The sequence below is a fragment of the Anarrhichthys ocellatus genome, unplaced genomic scaffold, assembly GCF_004355925.1.
Source record: "Anarrhichthys ocellatus isolate YVR2014 unplaced genomic scaffold, GSC_Weel_1.0 scaffold3, whole genome shotgun sequence".
In the NCBI taxonomy this organism is placed as follows: domain Eukaryota; kingdom Metazoa; phylum Chordata; class Actinopteri; order Perciformes; family Anarhichadidae; genus Anarrhichthys; species Anarrhichthys ocellatus.
The window spans coordinates 12,571,474-12,588,393 of record NW_022280033.1 but is presented as its reverse complement, the minus strand read 5'-3'; the positions used below and the strand labels follow the sequence as shown (position 1 = coordinate 12,588,393).

The window sequence follows — 16,920 nt, the reverse complement described above, 5'->3', positions numbered from 1 at the left end:
GTGGTCGTCTGCGTGGTGACCTTGGTATCAATCTTGACAGTGTGGAGGTTGTTGGTGTCCCTGGAGATTATGACATTGTGCCAGTGGTTGTCGTTCAGGGGCTTGTTTGAGTTGCCTTTGATCAAGTGGGCTCCATTTCCCAGGTCAGATACATAGTGCAGGTAACTGGAACCAGATATTTAACAACATGAGTCGATGCAACCATGGACAGGAAGGACATGAAAGCATGGCACTATACAGAAGGCTTTGTAGGTGTTTCCAATCTCCAAAAATATGCATGTATTTATTAAAGTCCAGTTTATTTACAGAGCTTTTGCTTAACAGATGGAATGCATGAGATTTTAACAAGAACAATAAAATCTAGAAGTAGAAAAACAAAAAAAGTTGAATAAACCTCTGAAAACTGGAGCAAGAGTGTTTGTTTGTTGTTGTGTGCCTGCGTGTTCAAATGTGCAGATATGAGAGTATCAGAAAGTGCAGCTGTCTGAAAAGGAGCTAAATAATTGGCAGGTTGCAGCATTAACAAAAGGTTGTGGGCTGTGCTGAACAAATTGGTCTTAAACTATTTTGGTTTACAGGCAATTTCAGATTTGCATGCTCATTTTAATTAAAATGTATGACTTTAATGTTTAGCACAATGAATAATACCTTTAACTTCAGGCATTACTTAAAAGAAGGTCATTCTATAGCTGCATTTTCAGCCAGAAGAAATGTGCCCTTGTGTGGTTGATTCCCTTTCATGTCGGGTATTTGTTGTGCCTTCATGAAGATTAAAAAGAACAGTAATAGCCCACAGCTCTTTCAGTAAATATTCTGGCATAGAGGTGATAAGAAAAGAATTTGAATTCCTATGGTAATGGCATTGGAGCTGTCAGGAATTATATTCTGTTCGGAAACTGTCATGTTGAATGAACAGCTGCATTATAAGACCATAACCATAATAAAACCATAATAAGACCATTCATATGGAGATTCTCACATCAATAAACATCTTTCTACACTACTATAAACCTAATTAAACACAGTTTAAATGATCTTCACTCCTGGTGGCAGGTAAGATTGCCCTACAAATGAAGTAGTGTGTGTGTGCAAGTAAAAGAGCTGTGTAGTTACTATAGCATGAGCAGCTACCTCTCATGAACCAAAACAAGAGAGCCACCCACACAAATTCAAAATTATTAAAAACAAATCCCCTAAAAACATATCACAGTACAAGAAATATTGTTGTTCGACAAAGCTCTCTCACGGCAGGACTCCGCAAAATACAGTGATGACTCATGCACCAAAAATGCTGTCAAAAGTAGTTAAAAAGGAACAAACTATCTTGTGTTTTGCCACTTAAGGGTCTAAAAAAGCCCAGGTAAAGGAAATTGAAGATGTACAAAAGTGAATGTGAATAGATCTTCTGTAAATGTATGGGAGAACAGTCGGGTGAAGTTTTTGCATCCACTTACCCTTTGACCAGCTCCACCACAATGAAGTCATTCCCATCCCCGCTGTTGAACAGGATGAGGCCGTCGGAGGAGGTGGTTTTGAACTGAAAGAAAAGGTGCATGGAGTAGTAGGCCTGCAGGGTAGTGAGGGTCACATAGCTGGAGCGCGACTTGAAGGTGACAGGGTCAGCGATGATGTTCTTGAAGCCAATCATGGCATTGAGCTCACAGTAATCAATGTCACCGTTTTTACAGAGGTCTATGTAGGCCATGCCGTTGAAAGAGAGGCTCTGGAGGTGGCCGATGAAGTTGGACGGCACCATGGACATGAAGCGCTTTTCAGTCACAATGCCCGTCTCAATGTTATGGAACTCCAGTTGGGTGTGATCACCTGCCATTTGACCTTTGATCAGCAGAGGGAGGGAGAGAGGATGTTATTGGGGGTATGCGACAATTAAAGGAGCAATGATTTACAATCAAAAGGTCAACTACAAATCCTCTAAATAACGACAGGTACACCCATATGAATTGAATTACGAATTGAAAACGATTTTATTTAATCTGTGCAGCCGTTAATATAACGCATTTTCTGACCAAATGGTTTCAAACAAATGTTTTCTCTTGTTTAAGTTTAAGTCAAGAAAAGGTTTTCTTGAGGGTGTATATTGAGCAATACAGTGTTCTGAAATGTTCAGTAAACACCAAGTGTCTAAAAACAACTTTTTCCCCCACAGTCTGTCTACATAGTTTTGTAGTAAAATGAACAGTTATATTAACTTAAATGGGTATCATTTTCCCACAGTGACAAATTCCGCACATTGTAGCTTTTTGTTGAATTTTGCAGCCATATTTAGCGTTCCCTTATAGGCCACGTGTTGACATTGTTTGATGAATTTTAAACAGCATCAAAATGCATGAAGGCTCGCACCAGATGAGCAATACATCTAACCTGTCACAGCACAATATAGTACAGATTAATTGTGTCTTACCTAGAAACTTAGAGCCCAACAAATCTAATGGTTAATTTAAGTTTATAGGAGAAAAAAAAAGGATTCGGTCAGGAGAGCAGGATGAGAAGTACCTTCCACAGACTGCAGATCATCTACGGTCAGTTTCAAACTCTTGCCCCTCCTGTACACACGTACTGTGTGCCACTCATTATCGTTCAGACTCTGACCCGCAAAAATAGTCTCTGGGCCTTTGCCTGCAGGACAGTCCAAACAACGGTTAACACACATGCATGCATACACTACAAAGCACATACATTATAGACAGGCTGAGAGATAGAGAGGGGGAGATCGAAAGAAGGACAAAGTGGATGCGTTCAGTAGTTTGACAGAGGCAGAAAACATTACGGTAAACATAGTTAATGGGGCATAAAAGCACATCGTTCTGACTTGCATTTCCTGTCCTGATCGCCCCATTAGATAGGGCATCAACTTTCTGAATTCTCCCTGAACTGAACACCATTTTTCTCAAAGCGAAAGGAGGGAGGCAGTAATCAGGATGTCACGTCATTATTACCGACAGTATTAACACTGACTGTTTTGCTGTAAATGTATAGTGTTGAAAGAAACGGGGTGAATAGTTGTCTCATTATAGCTGGTCTTTTATTTCTTGTGATATCTCCCTGTTCCTATAATGCCACTTGGTGGCAGCATATAACAACCAAAAGGCTGTGACGGAGCAAAGCGCTGAACAACTGGGCATCACTCTCCATCTTGTTTACCTTCAACAGTGCAACCCAGTATTTAATTTCTCTCATGTCCACCACATGACATGAAATAGTAGCTGGGAAACAAATACTTGCATAATGGAAGCAGTGTCCTTGGTGGTGAAAAATAACCCATTAAGAGACAAAATAGACAAGTCATTGTCCCTGGAAATCTAGTCTTACAAAAAAACAGGAAATACAGAATGTGATTTGTATCAGCACCCTTGAAAATAAATGGGTGTTTTGGAAAAGGAGCCGGTGACTGATGTCGTCAGTAACACTACACAAATTATATTAAATTGGATGCCCTCTCATTAAACCCATAAATAATACCAAATGACCATTCAACTGATTAATATTGAACGAATAACAATACTTCATATCTCTAAATCATCCCTTCACTGACTGCTGAAATATTGCATCAGGTGTGTCACTGCTAGTGGGCAGTGATGGAGATGTCACACAGAATCAAGGTGCCAAAAAAAACCTCACAGAGAGATAATCTAATTTAGAATCGCGGAATAATCAGAGCGACTGCACCAAATCTGTTTGATCTCATGAGCAGAGAGAAAAAAAATTGAAAACAATTCCAACATTGGTCCAATATGGACAACGCATTGTTTTTCATGCAGCCTCTGTCTTAGAGCATCCTTGAATTGCCATATAGCCGTTGTTCCCCTGCTGTGAATACGTAACCAAACAGGCCAATGACAACAAGCCACTGTGACAGTACTAAAATCCCCGGGCTCCGCATACCTTGTCCACTGTGGGGAGTATTTCAGATGGGTACCATCTTCATTCCCCTGCACACATTTGTAACTATTTATTTCCTCCTTTTCTGCAATCTGCAAAGCCCCGATGCAATGTGTATGCAAATCAGAGGGTGCCAAAGTACTAGGACACACTCAATCTCAGAGGCACAGTTCCGCTTTGTAAGCACTAAACACCGGGGCAGGATTGAAACCAGACGACTGGTGAGGGATTAAGGAGGAGAGATATGAAATAATGGGATGGAGTTGGACTTGAAAGCATGCTTGATCTTTGCCTTCCATCATCCTGTCCCGCTCTCCAAGGAGAAAAGAAAGGGGGGAAGAGGTCAATCGTATTAAGGTGCACAACATTCACTACTGTAGGGCCTGGGTTTATGCCTGCAGTGCAGTCTGTGGTCTAAACCGCCAGCTGCTGGCCAGACATTAAGGTCCTTCAGTCCACTGTTTGCCTCATCCAACCCTCTCTAGTGCCTCACTCATGGAGATCTATCTGCAGTGATGGATCCGCAGTGATCTCTCCCTGCCTCATTGACTTCAGGCCCAAGGGAACAGAGGAGAACTGTGGCATGGGGCAGCATGAGAAGATGCGATTATCCAGTCAATCAGCTCTAGCTGGCTGGATGACAGGCCAGATACTGGTGCTGCCTGCCCCCCGCTACTGTGACTCACCCAGGTGGAGGGGAGGGGGGACTTGCTGACCACGCAGCGGGCCACTACTGCTGGATTACTGTCAATGCAGAAATAAACACCGCCGCACATGGCAAGTAGAGCTTAAGCAGGCTACAATGCTAGGCAAACTGCTGGTTCAATCAATGCCTTGTTAACTGAAAATACATTGTTTAAGCAAGCAGAGGTTAAATAGTGTTAAAACAATAAATAATGACAAGCAATACTAATCTGCTGTTTCTGGCCATTAGCTTTTATTTGTTCTATAAACTGAGACTGCTCGATGTTTAAAGATTGTTTTGAACACGACTTGATCCAACTGCCGTTACTACTGAGATTAGAGACATTTTTAGCAATAACTGGTGTCATGTTGGGGGATGTCAATGTTATTTCCAGCTTTTAATTTAAGCAGCTAAATGTTTGTTACGAGGACCTCTGAGGCAACATGTTAGTCTCTTTATCAAACTAATTCAGTGCAACAGGAGAGAACATCTAGTAATTACTTTCATTTCAAGCACTTCAGTGTTGTCTCCCTTCACTGGGTATTTAAGTATATAATGGTGCATTGATTAAACATAGTATGGTTTATATATAATTGGGGGTGGTGGGTATTGTATTTTTCATTTGATGCTCATCCAATATTTACAATTAAATGTAACTTTTCGGATGAGCTGGTGAGCATGTGTCATCCTGGATGACACATGCTGGATGCCCTTTTTTTACCTTCTCATGCATCATTTCTAACAGGCACACAGGTTTAACATCCATGTAAAAGAATCTCCCTCAGCTCTTTCACACTACATACGTTCAAAACAAAAAATGACGCATGGAAAAGATCAATGATGAGAGGAAACCTGCCCTGAGATGTTACCGAAGGTCATGGAAAGAATAATCACATAAAGTTGCCCTCTTCACCGCTACACGGTAAATTGTGATTATCCTGCAGTTCAAGTTAATGAATTATAGAAGACCAGAATGTCCCATGAAAAAAAAAAAGCCAATCTGTCACAAGATATTTTTAGTATGTATATTTAGTTTTTTGTCACTCAGTGCTTGTTAACGGTGTTTAAGTCAAAGTGGCAGTGTTTTCTTCAGACAGCTATGGGCAGCCCCGGGGAGCCTAGGTCTCTAATTGACAGTGATGTGTTCTTTGAGTCGCTGCTGAAATTCTCCATCCAGCAAGCTGACCGGAGCTGCAGCGCCTGACAAGACACATTAATTAACACAGAATAAAGGACCAAAATAACACAGAGAAAGATGATAACCTAGAAAATATGAATTTAACGCATCACAAGTGGAAATCCACTGACTTAAAAGAGTTATTTCCAAGAACTTGAATTAAACATTTTCTTATGACAAAAAGTTCTGGGTCTATTGAAGTTGCTGTTTCCTGCTTTTTTTCTCCAATTTACTTAAATATTAGCTTTCCCTGAAGCATTATATCAAATGTTGATGTGATCAAAATATCTTCTCTCAGAATTATAGCTTAGTTATATGTGAGAAGCACCTACAACTCATTACATTTCTTTACATCTGTCAAACATTAATTAATTCTGGAAATGCGACAATATGGCACATTGTCATTGCAGACTATTATTTGTATGGAGAAAAAAGGGACTACACTAAGAAAATGTACACAAATGTCTCCAGCCTATTAACACACACTGCTCTACACTACACTTCTGATGCTATGGTTACTAAAGCAGCAATAGTTCGTACTGAACATTTAAAGATGTGAAATAGTGAAATATCTGTTTAGAGCACTTTACCGTCAACCGGTACTTTCACCGGTTCAACACTTATCCTGACCCTATTTATTTCAGCAAAACTGTGCCTGCAACTAAATGGAATTCAAACATATTAGCCGAGAAAAATGAAGAAATAAATATAGAAATGAAATCTTAGTATAACAACCCCTGGAGTCCATGTATGCACACGTTATGCCTTCACACCATCCTCGTAAACCAAGAACGACCTTTTAAAGCATTAGAGGGGGGAATTAGAGCTTCGAGCTTTGTATTTGCATACACAAACAAGGGATGCAATCCAAGATGCATGAACAATGCTATTTAGCATTTAGAAAGGTGTTAAGATGGGCTGGCTCACAGAAGCATGTCTAGAGGTCACATCATGTGATTCTGTGCAGAGGCGTTTGTTGTGTAAGTCTCTGCTTCTCATCAGGCAGTGACCTTCAAATACTGTAACACCTCATACACAAAGACAAGATATTCCACACTTTCAGAGAGAACGGCCGGCCGTCACATACAATATGTGACGCTGGCACTCTATTATAGAGCTTAAACTGTCTCATCTCTGTTGGTATTTACTGATCTTGAGAGTGTGTCCGTCACTTCAGAGTCATTAAGAGGGCTCACATATTATGACTCCAGCGTTAGTAATTATTAATTCATCACTGTTCCTGAATAATAAATGTCAGGGATATTTACCTCCCAAAATATTGCAATGCAACCTCTTTGTTGAAACACGCACACACAAACACAAACACACGGATATCCACCATGAATTCTCACAACATGATCTATTCTCCCTCCCTCCCTCCCTCCCTCTTCATCCCTTTCTTTCTGCTCTGTGAGGCAGGTTAATGAGAATAATAAAATCACACTCTGTATTTCCTCTGTGCCTTCAATGGCCTCATCAATTTACAACCGGCATGAAATACTGAAGTAGAAAAAAAAAAAAAAGAATTGCGAGGGAGAGACAAGGAAATCATGCATGTTTAAAATACCGGCAATTCCAAAGCATGCGTTTTATATCAACTTGAATTTATGAGTGAAAAGGTGTGTTAATTAGAAAACAACTCAGTGTGTGGAATCACAGCTGACTGCCATATTTTGGGTTTGTCATTAATTTAAGCCTCCCTCCATCTCCTCCTCACTGCTCATCATTCTCCCGGACATCAGATGCACACGACGACACCAGGCATTTCTGATGCACCCGTAGCTCTTGCACTATGATAAGATGTTACGTCTATGTCAATGCAAGGTGCAAGTCAGATACATTTCAGTGCACGGATTAAATTCCCATTGGCATAGCTTTAGGATATTTTAATGCCAGGATTATATAATGGCTGCAGAGAAGAAACTGTAAACATGACACTTCTAGAGAATAAAACAATGAATGTCCAGAAACAGTAAGTGTTAGAGAAGAAGAAGAAAGGTGAACAGTAACTTACTGGAGGAACAGTTAATCCTGATACAATCTAGATGGGGAAGAATAGATGAGAGATAAATTCATCTTTCAACGTTACAGCTGCAGACATCATTAAAGCATACAGTCCACCCCTCTGGGGACACACACACAGACTCTGTCCGTCCTCTGATGCTCTCACCCATGGCCCCGAGCTGCAGCGAGCTGCTAAAAGCACTGCAGTGTAGTTGTGCCAGAGGAATATGTGTTCAAGCAATGTAGAACAGAAAAGCGTGAGACCCCAATTTAGTTATACAACATTGTTTGTATTGCTTTGTTTTCCCATGTAGCCACACATGGGATGTAAATGATTTACATGTTGCAAGCAGGGAGATTTCTGTTATTAGGATATGATCTTTTATACAGTTTGAGAGCATCAGACTTTGGTCAGGGTCAGACAGGGCCAGGAGGAAGCTATTCCGTTTTATGCCACTTCATATTTCACTACATTTTAGAGGCAACAGTTGGACTTTTAAGTCCACTACATTAATCTGACTGCTATAGTTGGTGGTAGGTGTGCAGATTAACCTGTTACATAAAAAAAACATATGGTCATTATAAAATATGTTGCACTGATGCAGTATAGACTTTACTACCTAACAATATCTAAAGTAGGTAAAGTAAGCTCCACCTCAGAGAGAATTAAAATGCTGCTCACATGTTAATGCACCAGTGATAATCATCATCTTATCACTTTAAATTGGGCCATTCGGCATAATGCCTCTTTTGGCTATTCATACTTTAAAATCATTTTATTGATAATTCTTACGTACTTTTACATTAAGTGAAAATTTCAAGGCAAACCATTTGACTTGTAACAGAGTACTTCTACACTGTAGTATCTGAATCAACAGTATTTCAAGTAGGTAGAATTTAGCTCAATCAGAACCATTGAAATATTATTACAGGTAGAGGGAGGAGTTATATTGATCCATAATAAATGTGTCTACTGTCAATATACAAACTAATCTTCTAGCACACAGTAATGTCATATTGACTGCCACTATTTCTGAATCTTTTTTATTTTTACCTCTCTGTCTCCTGAGGCTCCGCTCATGTCGTGCTCCGAGAAAGGTGACCCAGATCAAACTCCCTCCCCTTCATCCCATTTGGCCCTGCCTGTCGTGTGTTGTCAACCACAGCAGAAAAGTGGTCGCAAACAGCCAGAGACCATCACTAGCCTACCCTCGCAGGGAATGCTCTGCTTCTTTGAAGGAGGGACGGGGAAGACCCGCTTCAAGGTCTGATGGCCGGGGACAAACTCAAAAACTCTAGAATGCGTCAGAGATAATTCAAAAGAAAACAAAACACGGTAACCTGTTTTTTTTCATCAGTGGGCATCTTTTTGGAGTCGCAATGATCTGACTTGTCAGCCCTGTCAGTGTGTGGTGCTGTTGTCTTCCGTGGTGGGGGACACATGCTTCCTTGTGGTTGACAGAAGACACAGACGGCCTACTTTGTATGCATCTCTAAACGACTCCGCTTAGGGAGCCCATTTCTGTTTAGCCAGTGGAAAGGAGAAATAGATGGCTATCATTTGCACGGCATTGCTCTGTTTGAGAGATATCAAACTTTTCACAGGCATCATTGGATTCTTTCCTGAGCAAATAAGCACACACACAGTTTTTCATTTTGTCCTCGATTTGCTTTTTGCTGTCGGCGTGGGCATATCTTTTCCTGTGCTCATTTAAGACGGAGTTGCTGATTTATGTGCCATCAGGTGCATACTAGGAGAACAAATGGTCGCAGGGCATTGATTGGCCACAACTCACAACTAAGGGCTGCATCACATTAGCTAATTGCTACATTAGAAGAGTTGTGATTTAATAAACATTCTCATCTGCTGAAGAATCATTAGCTTCCTCATATGACAACACCAGGAAAGAAAACAATGTGTGCACTTTAAGGGCAATTCCCTTTAGAGCAATACACATGTATGGATCTTGATCTGAGGTTAGCTGATGGAGCGGGCGGCGAGCATTCCCTGCTGGGCAACGGCAGCTGTGTGCTCAACTGGCAGTGAGCGGAGAGCCGCAGACTCTTGCCATTGAAAGTCTTTACACCCTCTCCCTCTATTCCAAATATGTACATGGTGTCTGTGTGTGAGAGAGAGCGTGTGTGTACGTGTGTGTGTCTTTGTGTGTGTGTTTCTGACACGTGACTTTGGTGCTGCAGTCAGTGTACGTCCGAGGCGTTACCTAAATTGACAGTCAAGCGGACGCGGCCGCTCTCCAGCTCGAGACGCAGGGTGTCAGCGGAGTCCCTCGATGTGGTGGCTATTAGGATGCCATAGGCTCGCTGGGAGCGGAAGCGCAGAGACACGTCCTCGGCTTCTGTGTGCATCACCATTGGCAGCTGGACCTTCATAAACTTACTGCCGTCGTAGCTGAGGATAGTCGCCTCTGCAGAGAGAATGAGGAGGAAAACAAGATGAGTGATTGGTGAAATGGACTGAAGCAGTTTTATGGTCAACCAATGAGCGGGGCTGTCAGTTTGGCTTTCAATGAAGTCCTTTGTGGATACAATTCAATGTTGGGACTTTCAATCTTGATGAAAGACATATATTAAGGATTGATATATTAAACATTAAAAACAAGTTCAAAATACAGTATGGTGATGTGAAGGTCACCATACACGCAGTGTGAAAGCCTATTAACTGTCTTTTGGACAAATGCAGATACTACTGCTGCTGCTCTGCAGTGAGCAAGCACAGCAGCCTGTAATGACTTGTCATCCAGCATCTAGTCCATTCATAGAATGATTTAAACATGAAGTTAACAAACAGGGAAAACTACAGGCTTCTTTCCAGTAGTGTCCACTGAAGATATGTTTCTCAGACATAAGCTTTGCAGGTCTGCGTTCTTCTCACTGGAAGAGGACGTCCCAATTCATTCTGACTGCAGATCAATCCTAAACAACTACTGCTAATATTACAAAATCTAATATAAAAAATCAATAGGTCAATTCAAAACTCACTGAGTGATTCCTAGATGGCATGTACACACATATATATAAATATTTGTTACACGTCTAGCATCACATTACAGTTTGTACTACAGCTGACATCTACACAAACTCCCTCACAAGTCTGAGTCCTCTCTTCTCTTAGGCGGTGGCCTCCATCAGTGAAAACAGTATGGAGGCAGACAAATGCCATGACAGTAGTGGAACAAAAACAGGAACACATCCTGACAAACAAATAAAATCCTTACATCCACAAGTTTGTTTTTTATATCTGCAATGTAACAGTGACAAACTACAAAAAGGACAATTGATATTGACTGAGGAAAAAAAACACAAACGGCGACAGAATCGTAATAGTCTGCGGACCTTCAATATTGAGCTTCCGCTCAGGGTGACTGCATTTATTCGAAGCATTAGGCAGACGTCTAGGGAGATTGTTTAACACTGGCAGGGGGTTGTAACAGCATTTCCGGTAGTGTAACTAAACCGTAACCCAATAACAAAGCCATTACTGCAGCTGCAGTGCCGAGACAGATAGAAGCCAAGTTGGAGGGACGAGAGATGGAGAGCGATGGGGGGTGATAGGGTACCAATGTACACACACCACATCATCACCACTTCCTCTTCACACAGAGCCAATGTCACATCCATCCCCTGGGATGACTCCGTCACATTCCTCGCCCAAATCCAATTTCTCCACTCCCTCCTGGGGTATGCTGCAGATGACAGGGGCGTGTGACAAACGAGTTCTCACTGTTAAACTGTCTGCTTCCTGCCAGGCAGCCGAAGCAAAGAGCTGCATTTAGACACCGTTAGCAGATGCCAGCAGAAATGGAGCAAGCCCCTAACACTTGAAAAATGTTTGTCGCCGCTATATTAGTTAGCACGCCGACCCAGTGATAGCATTCTCTAGTAGCGGCGAATATTTGACGTATTCTTGATATGTAACTATGATACTGTGCACACACAAATAAAGAGTAAGCGTCTGTTGTCCAGGTGTATGTTTACACTGGGAATATGGGATGTGAAAATCATTACTGCTAAACAATGAGTGACACATCTGAGTGCTGCGCGCAATACGATTGCAAAACCCTATCTCCTTTAAAATGCATCGGATCAGCTATACTTGTGGGAATATGCTTAAACCAAAAGAAAGCGAAAGAAGATACATTAAAAACACATGCAATGATATTCATCAAAAATTGATCGATGTACTGTATTCTTGTCTTCTTTAAAAGGGTGCAGTACTGTGTCAACACTAGTTTGTTAATTAATTACCAACTGACTATAAAAAAGGCGTGTAGTCTGGTCAGTCGACTGTTATGATAAAAACAAACTGCCCCGAAGAATCAAGGTGAGAAGAAAAGTAATGTGATATTTAATTTCACTCATATAATTAATCCAGTCCTTTTTCCCCAGACTGAATAGATCAAATTAATCCCAACTGAAGTAAATACTGCATTTCATCCAAGATGTCACCGTTGCTCATTTATGGAATTTTGGACAACCTCTATTATGAATTTCAGCAAAGTCCAGATAGATATACAAATACGAAGAATGACATGTGAGGGAATCATTACCTCATGCAAATTGAGCAGCTGTCAAAAATCCAATCCTGGAAGCCGAGTCATTTTAAATGGCACTCCCCATGTCTAATATCAAAATAAATTGAAAGGACTGAAGCTGGAGCTGAAGGGGAGGCAGTCAGGGGGGAGAGGGAGCATACGTAACTAAACCAAGCATTCATTTCCTGACTTGAAAAGCACAATACAAACACTGTTCTCTGATTCTCACAAGAAACCAAGGAGTGATTGGGGTGGGGGGCCACTTTCAGAGAAGTAACAAATTAGGGTGTACTACTAAGAAGGGGTACTAAAGGCAGCCAGGCAAACAGTTCTTCCTCCACTCAACAGGCTCTACAGGAAGGGAGAGCTGTCGGCTGCATGTCACAGGATTGTGATGTCCCACAGTATCAGGCCCAATCCAATTCAAAACTTGCCAGAAAACACCTGCCAAAGGCTTTTGGAAAATGTTTTCACGGCTCTGAGATATCATAAATAATTCAAAGCTGCTCATGTCTTCTTCACTGCAGACTTCTTAGAGCATCTTACCATACACAATCCAGATAATAGACTCACTGCTATTATACGTGTGAAAACAACCTGCCAGGTTGAGTGGATTTCATCATAATCGGCCAACATCACATCTGCTGCCCTGTGACCGTAGGGAGACTTCATTAAGGCTGCGAAATGAGAACAAAGATAGAAAATGGATCAGTGTGTCCGTTCAGAGTGCTGGAATCTGCAACTTCAGCTTGTGCTGTCAGGTACACGTACGACTGCCAAGATGGTAAAGATTTAGTATGTGCAAATTAGGTATTTCAGCCCGCTGAGACCATTAAAGGGGAATTACTACTAAGTTTAATGATTTACAAGTTAATCTTCAGTCTTTGGTCTTTGCTGCGCTATCGGTCTCTCAAGAAAACCCATTTTAAGAAGCTGTTGAAACCAGACATCAAAAGCTATAATGTACGGATAAATTATAGTCCTTTGACAAACTCTGGGACACTCATTGAATTTCCTTCAGGTTTGTGTACTTAATACAAATTTGATTGTCTGCTTGACACCTAGCCAAACCTCTATTCCACAACACATGCATATATTCTCAGAAAATCAAGCCCCAGCACTCTTACAGTCACATTTTCCATGTTTTCAACCAATTTTCTGCGCATCTGTGTACTTCGCTTAAGGCACGAGACGACCAGTTCTCTCTAATTTGTGAATGTTCAAGTGTGGTGAATGGTGAATAACACACAGTGTGTCGTCAAAGGGCATGGCTAAAACGTGTTTTAATGCTAAAACTCAGCCACATTCCCCTTTGAGGGGAATTATGCAATAACATTCTGCACCTCTTGGCTTTAGCTTCGGGCCAATGGCAAATGGCTTTATGCTCTGAAAAGCAATAAATATGCTCAAAGAATCAGTTTTCTAGTTATACTAATTTAAATAATAGTATTATGTTTTCTATTTAAGTTGTGGATTTTGCCATTGAGGACTAAAGTTTTGGAGCGTGATATCTGCCACCTATTAACAATTCCGGCAATGATATATTCCAATTTAATGGATTCATACTTTATGTTAATGATGTATTCCAGAAGAATGACCTAAAGCGTAAGACTACTATTATTTAACAACAAAATAAGGACGATTTTAAGCTCATAAAATCCCTGCTGGTGAGCAGTAAAAGCAGGACAAAGCACTGTGCAGAGCCTCTGATAACGTTGATGTAAATGTGTGTCTAGCACATGTGGTGTACAGTGAGTATATAGGGTATCGACCTGTATATTGATCTTCAGCATCAACTGTATATTTATTTATCGCATGCTATCTGTAAGCAAGTATCCATCTGCAGCCACTGTCCATGTGGTATAATGCAGGTGCTGTCAGCGTTGGAATCCAGCATGTCATATCTCGTTAGGGAATACGTACGTGCTGCAACGCACCTACCACACCATCTGGGAGGCTGCCTTAGCCTCACACCGCAAGACTAATATTTGGGCTAATTACCAACCCGAGGAACAATGAAGAGGAAGACATTTGGGAGGCAAGGGGGAAAATTGCTTTGTCTGCTTAATTAAAATCTCTCAAAATAGGGCGAATAGCTCCGTAGTTCTCTTCTGAAGCTCCACCTCCTGTTCCACTCGTTGTCTTCCTCCTCCTCCGCCATATGCAGTAGCTGTATTTTGCCACCGGGTGGTACACCATGCATGGATAAGTGAGAGCTGGGGTAATTCTTTTGACAGCTCCTCGGCCTGCTGGTGCCTGCTTCATCCTACTAGCGCAGAGGCAATCTGGAGCCATCAAAACAGCTGGCAACATGCCATGTCCCATCCTCCCTACCACTGCTCCCACTCACACTCTCGCCGAGGCTAGTCTCCTACATAGAGCAGAGACAGCCAGGAGATCAAGAGAGTTCAACATGGGAGCCAAGACGCCAGGAGATACTCGAGCGTAAGGAGGGAGGAGAAGAGGTCATAGTGGCAGAGACTTTTGCAACATGCGGCGCTTTCTGGAAAATAGTTTGAAACGCGGAGCTGCATGCTTCCTGCTTTTGTTTTCAGATGAAGTCAGAGTGGATTATATCTTTTTGAATCCAAGAACACTCACTCCGGATAAGTCATTATCTTACTGAAGTGAAACGATCTGTATCCCATGCCCACTCCACCTCCCTCGTGTATATGCCCTAATTCCTGTCAACTCATTAGCTAGAATGGAAGTGCACGTGTGGAGAATGAGAGCCAAACCTAACGGAACACATTCATCAGAGATGGAGGAGGTTCACTTTCTCTCTCTTTCACTAAAATGAAATATTAATTCCCTGTCTTAGCATTAACTACATTACTGCATTCACAAGACTTGTTTTTAAGACATGACTGAATAAACTAAATTCATTACAGAAAACAGGAAATCTTTCTGGTATTTTGTGCCTTTATTTGAGTTTTGCTTCCATTCGACTCAGTAAATGTCCATCATTATCGTCTCATTAGTATCTCAGCCAGACATGTTCTCCATCCCAACGGGATATTTAGGCGACCCCATTTTATAAGGTGAGTGACTTGAGCTCTGAGGAAAAGCACGAGCATATGTACAGATGACACATGTAACTGCGTGGGATGTGTTTCATTCCAACTGGAGTTCATTTCTTCCCCCGATGAGAGCAGCTGTTCCTGCTGTCTGTCGTCCCGGTGCAGATGCATCATGCTGTGATAACAGTGTGACATACTTGGGCTCTTTTTTGACATTTGCCTTGATTATGCATATGTTAACTGTTTTTCTCTCATTTGCTACATTGGCTCTGTAGAGACTTCATGGTGAAATATATACGCTGCTGCAACATAAGAGTTTTTTACCACTTGAGTGTAATATTGGTTTCCGTAACTGAAAAGGATATATTGTAAACATTGTATTAGTCGAGGATCACATTTGTGTTGACATGATAATCATAATAAATGGACTGTAAACAGTGGCTTTACATACAGTGAATATACACTTCAGCTGATGCAATCCGTTGTTATTAACTGAATACAAATTAAACATGTCATTAAGCAACTCATCTATGATTGAGTTAAAAGACACCATTGAATAACAGTGTTAAGACTCAATAGAGATTTATTACACCCAAATCCTGGGCTACTAATAGAAGTTAATATTACAAATCTATTCAGTGAATAAACTAGAAAACATGTTCATTCACGCAATCTGATTATGGAAATAAGCTTGAAATTCCAATTTTAGTAAGCAAATGATTAACAATCATTCAACAATCAAGCTAGGATTTTATCAAAGAGGTCAAAGTGCAATCCTCTGGTCAAAAAGGCAAACAAGCTAATGCTGAACAGGTAGAAAAGTGGGAACATGTTGAGCTGAAGAAAGAACCTTCTTTATGACCGGCTGTGTTTTTTAAGCTATATTACAGAATAGGTATCAACAAAATACAAATACAGAAAAAATGATCGACAGTAGCCAGATTATGACGACGGTCTCAGGGGGGTAACTTCATTCAAATGCAACTCTTACTACAAACAAATATTGGTTATAATGCAATAAACTATAACTCTACCAACATGAAACACTACTGAGGAATTTGAGATTTCATTTTGTTACGAGCGCCCATAAAAAACGTGTGATAAACTACTCCAGAGTCAGGTTTACGTCTGCTCCAGCTGTAAGAGTTCACTGTGTGACTCTCACTCCTCCCATTTCTCTTCTCTGGAGGAGAGAGGGATAAGTATTCTGCACCAGGCCTGGTCATGAGCGAGTGGTTTGATGAGCCAAATGGTTAGCAGAAGACAGCCAATTTACAGGCTAGTGTGCACGGTGGACGTGACCAGCAGCGTCTCAGTGGTGCATCAGTCACCTGCCACTCAACATAGTCTAACATCAGGCAGTGAACACTCGACGATGCCTGACTCATTCTGTCTGCCTCTCTGTGGCTGTCTGTCTACACATGCACACTTTCTTCCCCGTCTCGTTTTACTTTCAGTGTGCTGTTTGGAGCTGCTGATGTTCAACCATGTTCAGCCTACATAAACAGACCACATGCAGGCTTTTGTTTGGCGATGTTCAGACTGAACTTGAAAGGAGGTCCCTTTCAGACAAAGTATATA

General features: G+C 41.3%; 1 protein-coding gene across 1 annotated transcript in view; it reads right to left on the bottom strand.

Annotated features, from left to right (window-relative positions):
- LOC116378737 (neurexin-1a) overlaps positions 1-16,920 on the bottom strand; it is a 236,807-nt gene that overhangs the window by 120,096 nt on the left and 99,791 nt on the right. The window contains exons 10-14 of the mRNA XM_031840694.1: positions 9,989-10,192; positions 7,777-7,803; positions 2,515-2,637; positions 1,455-1,836; positions 13-165 (exon numbers count right to left, since the gene is read on the bottom strand). Coding sequence (XP_031696554.1) covers positions 13-165; positions 1,455-1,836; positions 2,515-2,637; positions 7,777-7,803; positions 9,989-10,192 — 889 coding nt within the window. The remainder of the gene's footprint in view (positions 1-12; positions 166-1,454; positions 1,837-2,514; positions 2,638-7,776; positions 7,804-9,988; positions 10,193-16,920) is intronic.